Genomic DNA, 17,728 nt, shown 5'->3' on the forward strand with positions numbered 1-17,728 from the left:
CGCCAGCCTGGTGGTGGGCACGTAAGTGGCTTCGGGTTGGAGGGACCCGTCCGACGGGTCCTAGCTGGCCGCTTTTTCTAGAATGTGTGCGCTGTGGAGGGAAACTGGGTAAAAACTTTCCCGAACCCGGCGAGACATTGGCTGGACTGCCTTTTAGGAGCCTGTTGCTAACAGGTTTGATGGTCTCGGGTTGTCATTCGGTGTGGGAAAAACGGCACTCAAGCTGCACATGGCACTGGGACGCCTCTGCGGATAAAATATCATTGTCCAGCAATCAGAAGGGGTTGGGGCTCTTTCCAGGGCTTCTCGAACTGTGGCCAAGGGGCCACCTGCGTCAGATGGCCTGAGATTGATTAAATAAATTAAATAAATAAATAAATAAATAAATAAATAAATAAGAAGACAGATTTCAGACCGGCCACCTCCCCCTACCTTCATCTCCGGATCCATTTTTTCTTTTCATCCCCAGCATCTCCGTGGTGGAGTTCTGAGACCTGAATTTTTATAAATACCTCTCCCACTCCTTTCTTCTGTGCACTAAAGCTTGGGAACTATACGGCAAACGTTAGGCAAACGTTTCAGTGGTTCTCAACTTTCTGGCCCTTTAAATACAGTTCCTCATGCTGTGACCCAACCATAAAATTACTTTCGTTGCTACTTCATAACTGTAATGTTGCTACTGTTATGCATTGTAATGTAAATATCTGATATGAAGGATGGTCTTAGGTGACTCCTGTGAAAGGGTCATTCGACCCCCAAAGGGGTCGCGACCCACAGGTTGAGAACCACTGGTTTAGATGGTGATGGTTTGGGGGTAATAGGAAATTACGGTTCAGCCACCATAAAACGAGGGCATTTTCAATTATTTTCCTTAAACCTTCTGCACTTCCTGCTAGAAGTGAATAACAGAACAGCCAGTTTGGGAGGGCGGGCCTGGGGTGGGAATAAGGGTTGGATGCCAATTTGAATCAGAGAGCTACGTGGCCGGGCTTGTGCAAGAGCAGTCAGTCAGTATCACCTCATAGCTGAGCTGCTTAGGGTTGTGTAAGAGTTCAACTTTTAGGGACTGTGTGTTTCTAATTAACAAAGGGATCCAACCATTTCCAGCGTTACTGTCAAAATCTGTTAAAATCAGTTAGCGGAATTGCACAAAAGTAAGAATCCAAGGCTAGCTGACGGCCACAATCTGGAGTCCTGAGGATTCAGGCCCCCCACTGTCTTGCTCTGTTGTGCAAGACCCTTTTGCTCCAGTCACTCCATCATCCCACGGGACTGCTCAGTCTCTCATGGTGTCTGTATTTCCACTAGGAAAGAGGAAGAGAAAGCAATCCTATTGACTAAACTTAGTCACATGGCCACACCAGGTTGCCAAGAGACTGGGAAATGTATCTTTATTCTGGGTGATCATGTGTCCAGCTAAATTTTAGGAACCTAGCACCTTGAGAAAAGGGAACATGGGTCTCAGAGAACAACTAGCATTCTCTGCTACACATGAGTTGACCTTTTGCCTTACAGGTGGCTAGAGCCACTTTCCGAAAGTCAGAACTTCAAAAAAGAAATACAGTAAATATTGACTGACAAGAAGAGACATCGATAACATATTTTAAATCATTAGTCAGATTTCTCACAATAGTCCCCCAAACACTAGTAATTATTCCTTGATTTTTCTTCAGGGATGGGTTGATAAAAGCCATCGGTCCTGCTGATGTTATTCAAGAACAGTTTTCTGAAGAAACGTTTGAAGAAAGAATTGACTGTTCTGGGAAATGCATCTTGCCAGGTATCAACCTCTTTTCAGTAAAAACCGGAATGCAGTTTTAGTAAAATAAAGAGGAAGAGTAGTAGCTTGTTTTAAAGAGGGTCCTACAATGATATTGAAATATAATAATTATAATTTATCTAATTTCTACTATTAAATGGCCAGCTGCTTTACAAACATATTTTCACACTGAATCCTTTAACTGCCCTATAAGGTAAGATCATTATGGGCATGTTACAGATTAGAACACTGAAGTTCAGGGGTGAAATATCTTACCCTTGATTGCTACACAGGTAAAGGGCAGGCTGGGACTCGGACCCATGCATTCATTCCACTTCTTCCCATTCACATAATGCAGAGAGACCAGGTGTGTTATGTTTAGGTTAAAAAACTGTGAGAAGAATTTTATTAATGTGTTGTGTAGGGAGGGAAAACAGGGAAAACTGCTACTTCCACTACCAGAATATACTTTAAATAAGAATAGAATATGCAACAAAGGACCCATCTGTAGATGGAAAAAGGAAAGAAAAATCCCTAGAGATTTCACTGACGATGTATCTTTGGAGATTGACATCAGAGTCAGCTTATTTACCATTTCCTACTATATGATCTATGTTTTGTGGCTTTGTGTAATGATCTGAAACTAGTTTCACAAACTCTGAGTTCTGTGCAAACTTAGAGGCTAATATTTATCCATTTCAAGTGTGTATTGTGTATACCTGATAGAGCTTCTACCTTTTGGCTCTTGGGAGATAGAAAATAAAGCCAGGGTGAAACCTTATGAGAAAGCACAGAATACAATAGAAAGTGATCTGAATAAAGACTTTTGATTTTACTCCAAATCAGAACCCACTCATCAGCCACTTGATCCATTAGGTATTTTACATAACCTGGAAAGACACACCTTTCTGAATTGTACCAGGGTAAACAAAAGTTCCAAGTGATTGCTTTATAGTTTCTCTTTAATTAAAAATGTATTTCTTTCTTGAAGAAAGGTTTATCTTTCTGATTTCATATTTTTCTTTCTCAAGGTTGACAGTAGGGATTGTATGATTCTGTTTTCACACCCAGACTATCACCTTGGTGATATGGTCATTGGTTTTGCTCAACTCAGGTTGACATCCTATTTCAAAAGCTCGCTTGGTGAGCATGAGCTTAATGGGCAAAAGGAGCTGTATTTTTTTTAAAGGAATATTTTCATCATGTTGAGTCACCCTCCTCTTTTAGAGCTGGCCTCTAATAGACAAATTCTTCCTCTTCCACCCCCTCCAAGATGGCTGACCACCCTCATGCTTTCCAAAGAGCAGGATGTGTATTGGGCCTGCTTTCTGATTCTTAACTTTAAAAATGATTTGATTTCTTGATTACAGGTTTGGTGGATGCACACACACATCCAGTATGGGCTGGTGAGAGAGTTCACGAGTTTGCAATGAAGGTAATTGCAATGAATGATTGCAAATCAAAATGAAGCATAAACAAACAAACAAGTCTTTTTCTAAAGAGTCCGTGGGCTGTCAGGCTTTGCAACATAGATTTGACATTGTGTCTTTGCTTATGTGTCTTTTTAAGGATATTTTTACTGGCCTGGACTATGGAAAATAAATTAGAACAAAACTAACTATTTTATAACTGTCCCAAATCTTTATACTATGCACAGGGATAACAATCGCTTTAAGTATAATAGTTTTCAAAAAATTTTAACTGTAGAATCTTCATTCTAACAGCGCTGAGCTGCCTTGCTCACTAATTTCTCCTCTCTTTTCCTTCCCCCAACCCATCCCACCAGCTCTGGGAGCCTTTGAAAAGGCTCCAGGAAACAGTTTGAAAATCACCATTCATTAGGGTCAAACCAGGAAAAATATATTGCTCATAACAAAAATAAAATACATCTCATATTGTTCTCATTTTTTCCAGAAAAAAAATGAGATTTATTAAGAAACATAAAATATCAGTCATTAATAAGATGTAGACCCTCAAATCGCTAGTTGGAGCCAATTTTACGTTGTTTGTTTTTATCAGAATTTAGCTTTTAGAGCAGTTTTAGGTTCACAGCAAGACTGAGTGGAAGCTACAGAAATTTTCCGCATACCATCCATCCACCGCCCCAGTCTTCCCCATTTTCAACATCCTCCAGCAGAGTGGTACATTTGCTACAATGGGTGAACCTACATGGACACACATTATCACCCAGAGTCCATAGTTTACATTACCTTGGGTTTGGACAAATGTACAATGACATGTACCCACCATTGTGGGATAACTCAGAGTAGTTACACTGCCCTCAACATCCTCTGCACTCTGCCTGTTCATTCCTTTCTTCCCCTCACCCCTGGCAACCACCGATCTTTATACTGTCTCCATGCTTTTGCTTTCCCCAGAATGTCATGTAGTTGGAATTATACAGTATGTAGCCTTTCCAGGTTGGCTTTTTCCTTTTGGTGATACCCACTTGAGTTTTCTCCATACCTTTTCTTCACTTTGTTTCTGAGAAAGTCTGTATACTAACAGCTAAATTGCATTATTTAGGAAAAGAAAAAATTCTCAGATATTGTGTACCTTCCCCAACACACTAGAGCTGCTTTTAAGGCTTCTTTATTAAATCACAGGATTTCAGAGCCAACTTTTCAGAGCCAGGTTTCTAAAAAGCAACCGTAGAGCTTTGCAATCCAGTTCTCTCATTGCATAGATGTGGAAAGTGGGGTCCACATTGGGAAGGGTGTCCATTGCGTTCACCAGCTCACCATGGCAGAACCCAGATGAACATGGCGGAGACCCCGGGCAGGAAGACTATGTTTGCACCACCCTCCTGCTGCCCAGAGTAACAGGAGCCCAGTGGGATCCCACAAAGAGCCTCTTCATTTGCTTGAGCCACAGAGGTCAGGTCCCAAACTCTTGTGGCCAAATACTGAGGTCTCTTTGCTGGAGATTTGAATGGCTGCAGTGGGACCCTCCCCTTGGGGCCTTTGTTTCCTTAAAGGTGCTGAGACATAGGCAGAGATTTAACTGGTATACACTGGGTAGATTGGATTGTTAAAATACTGAAATACTTTTGTACCCGATGGTAAATTGCTGCTGCCCTGAGACCAGAAGTCTCCACCACATCTCCCATCTCTGTCACCCCAGTATTTCTCTGGGAACTGCCTGCCCCCACCCCTTTTCTGATTGGCTAGTCACTACTAGCATATAGATTGTGAATCGTTTTGAATACCCCTCCCCGCCCCCGCGCAGGTAGGTTCTGCAGACCTGCCTGCAACCTCCCTGCATTTGCTCTGCCTAACGGTGAGCTGAGCGTTGTGTTCAGTTGGCAGGAGCCACATACATGGAAATCCACCAGGCCGGAGGAGGGATCAACTTCACCGTGGAGCGCACGCGCCAGGCCTCGGAGGAGGAGCTGTTCGGCTCCTTGCAGCAGCGGCTGCAGTGCATGATGCGGGCGGGGACCACGCTGGTGGAGTGCAAGAGCGGCTACGGCCTCAACCTGGAGACCGAGCTCAAGATGCTCCGCGTGATCGAGCGCGCCCGGCGGCAGATGGCCATCGGCATCTCGGCCACGTACTGCGGGGCTCACTCAGTGCCAAAGTAACTGCAGCCGATGGGACCGGCGTTTAACTCGGTTGGGCATTGAGGGGGCCGCTTTCCCCAACGGCGGCTCACAGCTTTAGCTCTTGCAGAGAGATCTGTACAAGTCCTTGGGAAGGTGTTCTGAGTCTGATGGTCAGTCAGTCATCTCACACATGGTTCTAGGAAGGTGACCCCCACCAGACCCATCACTTTGCTAGTCCCCTGATGGTGAAGGAAGAGGAAATGCTCACAACTCATGGGGTTGACAAAGAATGATGAGGATGGCTGTCTCCTGACACATCTGCATCTTCTGTGTCCTGGAATTTCTAGACCGGAAAGCAGTCCCAGAACTAAAAGATCCCAAAGAAATCCAGGACTTGGAAATTCACAAGCTACTCCACTGTCTCAGTGCAGTTTTAGGTTTTGACAACTTAGATATATAAATGCTACAGGCTTGCAAAAAATTATTTGAAAAAAGAATTTATATATTTTATAAAATGTATTTCGTTTCGGGAACTCTAAAACAGAACATTTTCATGGTAATTTTGTGTTTACCATCGTCAGAGGAACTAAAGAAATTAACATTGAAATTTATTATTAAAAAGTGAAAACGAATTACATAGAAGAGAAGCACAAGTACATACTTCATAGTTCCAATTACGTTTATTGTATGTCTTTAGCATTTATATTTCTGAAATTATTAAAGCTTGAAACTGCCCTAAGACTTCTGGGAAGAGTCTGTCAATAGAAACAGATTTTTTTCAAATGGAATATAAGGTGTGTGATGGCCTGTTTTTTGTGTATTTTTTTTTTTTTTTTTTTTTTTTTTAGTAAAAGGACAGTGTAACATGGTAGAAAAGACTCAAACTTTGGAGTGGTAGCAGACCTGGGTCTGAATCCAGCTTAACTATTCCCGGTTGGGTGATTTTGAGGCATCTTCTAACTTTTTGAACATGAATTACTAACCTATAAAATAGCTACATAACACCCTATTTTATACAATTATCTTGAGAATTATATGTAAGTGCCCGTCTCCTCTGTCTACCCACCTGAATGGTTTTCACTGAATGAGAGGCTTCTATGTGCCAATTATGGGACCAAAGTTTTAGAGTTTCTCCATCTGCCAATGAGCCTCTGAGGTCTGCGTCTTGGTGCCCAGTGATAAAGCCTGAGGCTCAGAGTATGCCAAAGGACAGCTAAATCACATGTCCAAAGAGTTAGGTAGCTAGCAAGCGGTAGAGCTCTGTGTGTATTTGACTTCAAAAGCCCATATATATATATATAACTACCCCAAAAGCCCTAATATATAACTACCCCAGAATCTCATTGAGAATTTTGGGGCCTTAACTAGCCTCTTCTTCCATGTCCCCAAATGGTGAGTCAGGAAGCCTTAGGCAGATGCTTCTAGAAATAGTGTAGAGCAGTGATGGCGAACCTATGACACGAATGTCAGAGGTGACACGCGAACTCATTTTTTTGGTTGATTTTTCTTCGTTAAATGGTATTTAAATATATAAAATAAATATCAAAAATATAAGTCTTTGTTTTACTATGGTTGCAAATATCAAAAAATTTCTATATGTGACACGGCACCAGAGTTAAGTTACGGTTTTTCAAAACGCTGACACACCAAGCTCATAAGGGTCGCCATCACTGGTGTAGAGGAAGAAAAAAGACAGGGTGATAGCTGGGGCCCCGGTAAGATGCCTGCAGTTGGGTTGTCAGGGATGCCTTCAGGATGCCCTCTACGTGCTCTTGACAAGTCGATTCTGTTTTTTCAGCCAGATGACCTTGCCGGCATTCCCAAAGGCAACACTGGTGTGCCAGAATGGATGAGCCATTTGAGTCTCTGTGAATAGGGTCAGAGCATATGGAAGTCTTATCAATACCTCTGCTGTGTAGGCATGTCACAATTGTTAATAGCTTTGATTCTTTTTGTACTTTTCTGAGGCTTGAGATCATTTACCTACAGTTTCTCAGATTCTCCAAGCACCGAAAAACCCTTCTTCCAGTTAAAAAATATATTTGCCCATGGAAATGTTCTTTTCTTCCCTCAGAGGAAAAACTGCTACTGAAGCTGCTGATGACATCATCAATAACCACCTCCCAAAGCTGAAGGAACTTGGCAGAAATGGGCAAATTCACGTTGACAATATAGATGTGTTCTGTGAGAAGGGTGTCTTTGACCTGGATTCTACCAGAAGGATTCTTCAAGGTGGAAAAGATATAGGGTTACAGATTAACTTCCATGGGGATGAACTCCACCCGATGAAGGCTGCGGAGGTACAGTTGACTTTTGGCTTTTCTTTTGTCAGCACTCATGTTATGGAAAACTTACCTAGTTTGTTCAAAGACAGGAGCAGCCTTCTGAAAAGATAGGGAGAGGGGAAATTTGTTTGAACAATGTGCAGATTGCTCAGGTTGAGCCTTGGAATTCCTGACCTCTATTAGAAATTTTTTTTTGCTGTTTTGTTTGTGTTTTTTTTGTTTGTTTTTTAAATTTCAGAGAGGAAGGGAAGGGAGAGGGAGAGAACCATTGATCGGCTGCCTCCCACATGCCCCTTACTGGGGAGCAAGTCCAAAACTCAGGCATGTGCCCTGAATGGGAATTGAACCATGACCTCCTGGTTCACAGGTCGACGCCACTCCGGCCAGGCTGGTAATTTACTTTTATTATCACCTGCTGGTGATGTTAGTAGGAAAGAAGTACCTTTGTGATTTCACTGATTAAATCCACAACCTATTTTGGTTGGTACAGAAAGCCATACTAGCAGAGTCTATTAATTTCACATGCAGCTCCTAGGGTTTTCCGTGGCATCATTCAGATGAACGTGAGTGAAGCACACCATTAATAGCGAGGACATGATTTTCAAATCTATAAGTCTTACCCAGATTCATTTATTTATGCTTTCAACAAATATTTGAGTGTCTAGTGTGTGCCAGGCACTGTTGAAGGCATGGAGGATTCATCAGTGAATAAGACAGCTCTTGAGGGGGGTGAGGCACTAAATGGACAACTTCCCTTGGATATAAATACAGATGTAGATACCTCACATGTGTCTTAACCACATGTCCTGCTTGAGCTTTTAAAACCATTTCCAAATTGTGCGCTGTGTTTCCTGCCCCAGTGAATGACACCATTATCTATTGCCTAAATCAAAAACCCAATCATTTGACTCCTCCCTCCCCTTCACCTACCACATTTCAGCCAACCAACAAGTTCTGCCAATTTCCTCCTGCATATCTCTAGGTCCACATTCTTCACCCCACTGCCTGGGTCCAAGCACCATCAGCTCTCACCTGGTTTCCTGTAACAACTGCTCTTGCCTCCAAGCTTGCCTCCACTTGAATCTGTTTCTGTAATCCATCCTCATAGTGTATCTATCCGTTCTCTCTATTGCTTAAAACCACCTAAAGGCTTACCATTGCTCATAGGGTGAATTCCAAACACCTTATATGTAGGCTTGCCAGGATCCAGCCCTAGTTTACCTCTCTATCTTCCTTTCTCTCTCCTCCCCCTTTTTACCACCTTCACCCTGCCTACGGTGGACCAGCCACATTAAACTACCAGTCCTTGCACATATTGTTTCTCTAATCTGAACTCCCCCTTGTCCAATTAATTCGAGTTCCCTTCTATGTTTCATCTTAGCCTCAGCTTCTCTGGGGTCCCTCCCAAAGCTCTCCAGCAGTGGGTAACAGCTCCTCCTGTACCCCACTATGTTAAAATTACCTCTACGATCCCTGTTGGACTGCAAACACTGAGGACTGCACCCATGTCTTACACAGCTCTGTCCCTGGAGCTTACGGTAGTGCCTGGCATACCCATGGCCTTTACTAAGTAAATAGTTGTTGAATATTTGTTAAGTGACACCTGAAAGGGGTGGTCAACAAGATACCTTTGGCCGTAGAGAGCGACTGGTAAATTAAATCAATAGAGGTCAACACCCGGGATGAACAAATCAAGTTTGGAAAAGTGAGGGTGATTCCAAGGTCAGAAAGGAACTCTTCTGGGGGAGCATAGTCTGTCCTGTGGTCCTGACGCTCTTAGACCTGAGCCAGCTGCTGATGAGGGGCCATCCCTGCCCTGGTGTTGGGGGGACTGCAGCTGCTTGGGCTGCAGTGCAACGTCAAATATTGTCTCCTCTCCTCTCCTTGGAATATGTCTTCTTAACATACCACTTTTCATCCTGGGCATCGTGAGGGAGAGAGAGAGAGTAAAATTGTCAAGATGAGAAGAAATCCACGTTAGTGATTCCATGATCCTCTTCTTGGTTTTGCCTCTTCTTGGTTTTTTTCTAACAAAGTAGCCAAACTTTTCATCTGGAGAGAACTCAAGCTCAAGGAGTATTCTCAAATTACACACATGATCCACATTTTTAAAGTTTGTTTTCTTAACTGATTATCTGCTTTCACTGAGAGCAGTGGCATTCCAAGATACATTTTTCTTGTGATTTTATGATGCTGTAATAGATTTTGTTATCAATATTACTCAGTGTATTATTCTGATTCATAAGATCCATAACATTTTCTTTTTTAGCAAATGTCTTAAGAATGTCAGTAAGCATTTGCGTAGACAAATAGTTGTTAAAGCAGCACACTAGCTACTTTTCAAATGAATGTCCATCACAAACCTTTTATCCATTTTGGGGCTTGTGCTTGTGAAAGGTAGTTGACAGGAAATCTTCCTAAGAGAGTGCTATTTATCTTGGCAGGAAAAGCAGTTTCATGGCACTTTATTAATTTGTTGTTGCCGTTGGTTAAATCTTTTTCTTTCTGTTCATTCTGCTTAGCTCGGGGCTGAGCTGGGAGCCAGGGCAATCAGTCACCTGGAAGAAGTGAGTGATGAAGGCATTGCTGCCATGGCAACGGCTGGGTGCTCCGCGGTTCTTCTGCCCACCACGGCCTATATGCTCAGGTGAGGTCATCCTCACCCCTACACAAGAGCTGCACGTACATGTTGTGAAGACACAGACCTCCAAGATGCCTAACTAATCTCATTGCCCTTCCAAATCCCTTAATAATGCAGATCAAGAAAACTTAGCTCATGGAAGGTGCCAATTCTGGAATGATGTTCAGAAATGAATTCTCCTGAGGAAGGAGCTCAGAACTAAATTGACCTTCAGTGGTGGGCGTGTTGGGGACGGTGGCTCTTTCTTTTTCTTTTCTTTTCTTTTAACTAGTTTTGGAGTTTCTAATTTAAAGAAAAATCAGTATGCATTACCTTTATAATTAGAAGAAAAAAGGAAGTAAGCTTTATACTTTAAAAACTTCTTCTTCTTCTTCTTCTTCTTCTTCTTTATCTCTCTCTTTCTCTCTCTCTCTCTCTCTCTCTCTCTCTCGCTCTTTCCTAACAAAACAAACAAAAAAAACATGCATAAGATATTAAGGATACTTAACAGTATTCAGAATCTGCATGAGCTGTTTTCTGAGAAGTTGAGTGTGGGTGCACAATTGTGTACCAGAATCCTCATAAATCCTGGGGGTGAGAGGAAAGAGGAGATGTCTATTCTGTAATAATCTCTCCAGGAATTGTGCTGTGTGCCCTCTGTGGATTGAATACATTTAGTCCATCTTGTGTAACTGCCATTGCTCTAACTCTACCAAATCTGAGATCCTTCTGACTCTTTCCTTTGTGCCACCTGCATAACGACCACAAGTTTGTGGTCAGGGAGGCCGGCATTCAAGAGACGTTTTATCCTCTTACAACCAGGTGCTTTCTGTGAGGTTGGGATACCTGGTTTTCAAGGCAGTGATTCAGCAGGTATGGCCTTAGCACAGTGGTTATCGACGTGGAGTGATTTTTGCCCCTCAGGGGACATTTGTCAATGTCTGGAGACATTTTTTGTTTTTTACAACTAAGTGGTGCTACTGACCTCTGATGAATAGAAGCCAGTGATTCTGCTACACATCCTACAATGCACAGAACAACTCCACAACAAAGAATTATCCAGCACAAGAAATGAATTGTGCTAAGGTTGAAAAATGCTGTCTTAAGGATTGAAAAACAAGGCTTTGAGTAATGGTTATAAGGGAGAAGAAAGAACTATTTCAGTGCTTTCCTGACACCTATTATGATCTTATGCACATACATTAACGTAGACTACAATCAGGAAATATCAATCAATAATCACTTAACCTTGAATTTCTGTTTCTTCTCCCAGAAGAAATAAGGCTTGGATATCCTAAGTCTCCTTCCATTTGGAACATCTATTCTGCAAAAGCTCCCATTCTGGATACTGACATCTTTTTCCCCCTCCCTTAGGCTGAAGCAACCTCGAGCCAGGAAGATGTTAGATGAAGGAGTAATAGTTGCTTTGGGCAGTGACTTCAACCCTAATGCCTATTGCTTTTCAATGGTAATTATTTTCAATATGCCTTTCAGAGCAGAGTATCAAATTTCTACCAAGCATATAAATAATTTAAAATATTTTTTTAAATGTATCAAACATCAAAAAATATTTTCCTGTGTAACAAGGAAAAAAGATATTGGTAGTAGTGTAATTGGATTTCCCTGCAGAGAGAAAGGAGAAAACATCCTGTTCGCATTGTTTTCTGGTAGCCTTGGGCATTGTGGTTTTATAATAAGCCATTTTTTCCCTTGGAGAATAGAATAAGCTCAAAGAAGTTTTAGTAAGCATGGAGGGGAGCTTTATTTTCTACACTAAGTGGTCTTGAAAAGTTGTAAATAACTATTAAACACACATGGGGGTAATCTTGATAATACAGGATTTTGTTCTAAAGCATAAGAACCTTTATGTGTAAGTTTAAATGTTCCCATATCAATCAAGCCATTTCCACCTACACATTTAATCACCATTATTTGTTGTGCTGTGTTGGAGAAATGTCCCAGGTAGCAGTTGCCCTCTTATTACTTTCCTCTGACGTTTTTCTCTTCCATCTCAGCCAATGGTCATGCATCTGGCCTGTGTAAACATGAGAATGTCCATGCCCGAGGCCTTGGCCGCAGCCACCATCAATGCTGCTTATGCACTGGGAAAATCTCACACACATGGATCTTTGGAAGTTGGCAAACAGGGAGATCTCATTATCATCAATTCATCCAGGTGAGTGAATCCCCAACTAAGCTGTTTTAAGCCTCTTGTGAGATATAGACCTGGTTTAAAACCCTTTTCCACGAATTATTAGTGTCAGGCTCTATTAGTGTAGGCTCAGAAGCTACCTAGTCCCGTCTATCTTCATCCTTTTACAACAAAATCTCTACAAGTCCTAAACCGCAGGGTAGACTCCGTTTTCCGGTCTCTTAATCCATCTTCATAGATCTCTAGGCTTCTACTCTTCTACCTGGACTTTGGACTTGTGTCCTCTGGCATATGTTTTTGTTTTTCTGTTTGGCTTCTGATCTTCTGCTTACACTGAGCCACACAGGTCCCAACTTCAGCTTGTCACCCTGATTCTGGATCCCCAAATCCTCGCATCAGTGTTCCTGTCCTGGTTTCTAATTACTCACTGGCAGTCTGCTGCCATCTGGGTCTCCCACGTGACAGTTTGAGTCTTCTTGTTCTAAATCGTTGATCCCTCACTTCTAGTGAGCCTATCCCAGATCTTGGACCTCACCTTCCACAGAAGAGAGTGGCTCTGTAATTCTACTCTCTGTGGTCATAAATCACCCTCATTTCTTTTTCTTAAAAAAGTTTATTATTATTACTTTTTTGGAAAGAGAATGAGAGAGAGAGACAGAGAGAGAGAGAGAAGCATTCATTGATCGGCCACCTCCTGTACATACCCTGAATGGGGATCTAACCTGCAAACTGGGTATGTGCCATGACCAGGAATTGAACCAGCCAACTTTTGGCATACAGGACAACACTCCAACCACCTGAGCCACACCAGCCATGCCACTCTCTCTCCTGAAAACAATGTCAATGTTGTTACCATTTGTGCATTACTTAATTGAATCAAATATTTTAAGTTCAAATACTTAAATGGTATTATTAAACATTATTTGATTTATCATAGACTAGTTAGTAAGTAATATGTCATTTTTTTAAAGCCCAAATATCAATGACTAGGTATAAAGAAATTTTTAGAGAATGTATTTTTAAATTAGCATTTAAGGATAGTGATAATTTTGACTTGTATGTATTGAAGTAATGTTTGATTTCTTTCTAGATGGGAGCATTTGATTTACCAGTTTGGAGGCCATAACGAATTAATCGAGTATGTTATAGCTAAAGGAAAAGTCATCTATAAAAAATGACAGATCTTAAAGGAAAGAGAAGACTTTAATTGTATAAAATGCATCAATACAGTATGTTAGAAGTTAAAATACCTTAGCTGTTTACCAAAATGATGTCACTTAAACCTAAATGCATTTCATTGTTTTGTTAATCCACTTGTAAAACCCAAGGGGTTAACTTATTTTAATTTAATATGCACCTGGACATAGAAACAGGTAAACCAACTGTGATGATAATCTCAAAACATTACATTATGTCACAAATATTTGTCATAAATATTCTGAAGATTAATATGATGAATGATCACAATAACGCATTTGTGGGTAAAAGCAGATTGACAATCAGGTAGACACCGCTTGAAAATCCCATTTTGTTTCCGCTTTTCAAATTTCAGTTTTTTAACAATATTTAGTGAAAATTGGGGGATGGAAGGAAATCCAAGTGAGATGCCCCAGATTAAGCTAAAATGCAGCCTTCTAGAATAGCAAGTAGTTTTTCCTTTCCCCACCCAGTTTGTTCTTTCTAGAAGTTCATCAAATGAAATGCATCAGTGTCCCCTGAGGGAGAATGTCCTTCCATTTCTAGTTTCCCTTCGACCTTAGCTCGAAATAGACTTCACAACACAGTTCAAGGCTCATCATTTTACATACAGGTACTAGGGCCTTCTTGTAATGGAATGGATGCTTTTGTTTTTACCAAAAATCCAATAATGTAATTTCTTAAAAATTGCTTTTAAGTTTTTGATTCTTCACATCACAATTGTATAGAAAAGATGTCATAGCTTTAATAAATATGTGCTGTCATGATTATTGCTGTTGTTTCCTTATAGCCCCGGAGGTAGATCAGAGCCTTATCTATTAGAGCTTTTTAGGAAATAAACAAATTACAGAATTACTTATAAAGAGTAGATGATTATATATATATATGGTGTCCCCCAAAATGTACACAGACACTTTGAATAATTATAAAGTCAGTGTTTATTAAAATACAGTTCATTTTCAAAATTGAGCTGTTAAAGTGTGTATACATTATTTGGGACGGCCTGTAGTTGCTTCATGTAAGTTTAGTTGAAATCTTTTTAAAATGTTTTAATCATCTTTATGATCATAACTGTGTTGTGAAACTTTATCCTATTTATGAAGAAATGACTTGAGGAATAAACAATGACTATACAAATTATCACCCACTTCAGGTTAATAGAGCCTGAATGGGTGAGGATTTTACTGTATTCAGTATAAATCAAATCAAACTATCCCTTGTTGGGATATTAAGGGTAACAGGGTACATCATCGTCATTACCTAGTAGCCTGGGCCCTCTGGCACTATCCCTCCTATGCTTGTAGAAGGGTCTTGGGAGGATGTGGGATCACCTAGTCAATGGTGGGAATTTGGGATGTACGAGAGAGATGTAAGGGCCAATATTAAATATTAGGTCTGCCCTGGAACCCAAGACACACATCCTATTTCCCTCTAGGAGACACTCACTTGAAACAAATAGCATTCATGTCTTTTTTGAAGGAAAGCAGAAGAGAGTACCCACCAGGAACTGTCTTAGCCCTCCCAGACCTTGCAACTCAAGGGATCTCTCTACAAATGCAGAACATCAGCCCCAGCCCAGGCCTGCAGAAGCCCCCTGGTGATTTGTGTGCCCATTGAAGTCTGAGAAGTGCTGCAGCCTAAGACCCCAGCCAAACAAACTTCCACCCTTTTCCTCACAACCACCATCTTGCCTTGTAGCACTGTTCCCTTTGCCTGGAACGCTGTTCCTCTCTTCTCTAGGTGGGAAATCAGAACTAGTTGCCCCCACCCCACCATGCTCCCTTACCTCAAATACAGTCATTATGTCATTGTAATAACTGTCTTTCTCTTGAGAAGTGAGTTAGTAGAGGGTAGGGACCTCGTTGTGTCCCCGGGATATAGTATGTGGGACTGGCTCATAGCAGGTGATCAATAAATGAACTAATGAATGGCTGCACAAGCATACAGATCATCATAGTAAAAAGTTACTTGTTAAAATACACTGAGCAGGCCAACCTTGGGATGCAGTTCATCTATTGATAGGAAAGAGCATATGAGTTCCTTGATATAATGTCAAAGGATGATGCTCATGGGGGAGTCAAGTGTTAAAGTAAAACCAAGCGAAGAGACAGTTTCAAGGTTGGATGGGGGTGGGATTGCCATCCTCAGCTTTGGAGGTTGGGAGGATGAGAGGGAAAGGTCCAAGATGGAACATCATGAAGTGTTCAGAAGACAGGTGATGAGTCCTCCTACAGTAGAGAGCTCAGGGGGGAGCTGAGACTAGAAGGTGAGGTCAACTTTCACAGGGCTTTGAGTGTCAGGCTCACTGGCCAGAACTTCATTGTAAAGTCAGGGAAGCCACCGTGCATTTTTGAATAGGTTAGGACCAGGCCAAGAGTGTTGTTGTCGAAAGCGTAATCTGGCTTCTGTGTGCACAGCAGGCACTCAAATATTTGTTGTGCGAGTGGACTCTGGCAAGATACTTTGAACAAGCCCCTTGGCAGAGAGAGTAGGAGGCCTTCTGGGCTAGATGTCCAGGTGGAAAGTGAGATGTGAACACTCTACCCTGTGCTCCACATTAGGCCACGTGCTATATTGACGCACCACAGCTCTGGTACAGTACCTCCCAAACAGTGGTCATGGGAGGTGGAATGCTAACAGCTACAAGTACCAAATCTGACCAAAACTGGCTTAGGGAATGAGGAAGTTCATTGGTTCATCCTTGGAAATTTCACAGGAAGAGCAGGCTGAGGACTGGTTTATCTGGAAGCTCAATAATGCTGAAGACCCAGATTCCTTCCTTCCCTCTGCCCTGCCATCTGGTGTTGGTGTCACTCCATGGCTACTAGTATCTTCTCTCTTGAGTCAGGATGGCTACCCACAGCATGGGTGCTCTATGCCTCCCCATTAAGATCCAGGAGGAGGGTGAGAAAGGATGGCTGTTGTGGTTCCCAGGAGAGAAAACAAATTCTTGAAGCCTCTGGTAAAACTCTTCTCTGTCTCATTGGCCCAAATTGCAACCTCAGCCCTTCCTTGAACTAATCACTAAGCAAAGAGAATGGAATACCTTGAGATAAACCAGGCCTATGCCCTGAGCTGAAATGAATTTCCACCAATTCTTTTTTGTTGTTGTTGGTTTGTGTGTTGTTGTTTTTTAAATATATTTTTATTGGTTTCAGAGAGGAAGGGAGAGACAGAAACATAAATGGTGAGAGAGAATCATTGATTGGCTGCCTCCTGCATGCCCCACACTGGGGATTGAGCCCACAAACTGGGCATGTGCTCTGACCAGGAATCAAACTGTGACCTCCTGGTTCATAGGTCGATGCTCAACCAATGAGCATACTTGTCAGGCAGGTGTGTGTGTGTATGTGTGTGTGTGTGTGTGTGTGTGTTGTCAATGTTTAAATTTAATAAATATCTTCAACAGAAGTAACCCCCCAAATGCAGTGATAATGTGATTTATGAAGTAATTAGAAGGCTTAATCTATACTAATAAAAGGATAATATGCTAATTAGACCGGGAGACCTTCCGGGAGACCTTCTGGACAAAGTAATGGTGGCGGGGCTGAGGCAGAGGTGGTTAGGGGCAATCAGGCCAGGAGTGGGTGAGTGGTTGGGGGTGAGCAGGTCGACAGCGGGGGCAGTTGGGGGTGATCAGGCAGGCAGGCAGGTGAGTGGTTAGGAACCAGCGGTCCCAGATTGCAAGAGGGATGTCCGACTGCCGGTTTAGGCCCAATCCCCTAAACCGGCAGTTGGACATGCTTTGAGGGGTCCCGGATTGGAGAGGGTGCAGGCCTGGCTGAGGGACACCCCCCCCCCAGCACGAATTTTATGCACCAGGCCACTAGTAAAAATATAATCATCCAGTGACCAGATCCAGAAATGAGGTACAAGTTTAAAGTAGTATGAAAATTATCTCTTTTTTTCCTCCTCCACAAATTTCAGGTCATGTACAGGATTTTATGTATGTGGTAGATTGATAGAGTAATGAGCCCTAAATCATATGTTCATGCCCTTGAGTACTTCTCTCCCAAGTTGGCCTTGACTGGCTCTGACCAACAGAAACAGCAGAAGCTGGAAAAGTCCTTGTACTTTGAGGTTTCCCCTCTGTCAGCAGGTGAAGAAGCCAGGTGAGCCTGCTGGGGAGGACATCACAGTGACTCTAACTCTTTTGCTGCTACTCAAAGGG

The 17,728-nt window shown here is 42.1% G+C and overlaps 1 protein-coding gene and 1 long non-coding RNA gene across 2 annotated transcripts in view; both read left to right on the plus strand.

Moving 5' to 3' along the window:
* Window positions 1–14,321, plus strand: part of AMDHD1 (amidohydrolase domain containing 1) — a 17,220-nt gene extending 2,899 nt beyond the window's left edge. The window contains exons 2-10 of the mRNA XM_006757620.2: window positions 7–21; window positions 1,674–1,780; window positions 3,130–3,194; window positions 5,061–5,338; window positions 7,378–7,603; window positions 10,111–10,235; window positions 11,583–11,676; window positions 12,224–12,384; window positions 13,451–14,321. Coding sequence (XP_006757683.2) covers window positions 7–21; window positions 1,674–1,780; window positions 3,130–3,194; window positions 5,061–5,338; window positions 7,378–7,603; window positions 10,111–10,235; window positions 11,583–11,676; window positions 12,224–12,384; window positions 13,451–13,538 — 1,159 coding nt within the window. The 3' untranslated portion in view covers window positions 13,539–14,321. The remainder of the gene's footprint in view (window positions 1–6; window positions 22–1,673; window positions 1,781–3,129; window positions 3,195–5,060; window positions 5,339–7,377; window positions 7,604–10,110; window positions 10,236–11,582; window positions 11,677–12,223; window positions 12,385–13,450) is intronic.
* LOC102773603 lies at window positions 6,625–7,079 on the plus strand. The gene is made up of 2 exons (XR_435340.2): window positions 6,625–6,743; window positions 6,989–7,079. It is a non-coding gene; the product is annotated as an uncharacterized LOC102773603 (long non-coding RNA).
* Window positions 14,322–17,728: the final 3,407 nt, after the last annotated feature.

Source organism: Myotis davidii, unplaced genomic scaffold (assembly GCF_000327345.1).
Source record: "Myotis davidii unplaced genomic scaffold, ASM32734v1 scaffold13, whole genome shotgun sequence".
NCBI classification, from domain to species: domain Eukaryota; kingdom Metazoa; phylum Chordata; class Mammalia; order Chiroptera; family Vespertilionidae; genus Myotis; species Myotis davidii.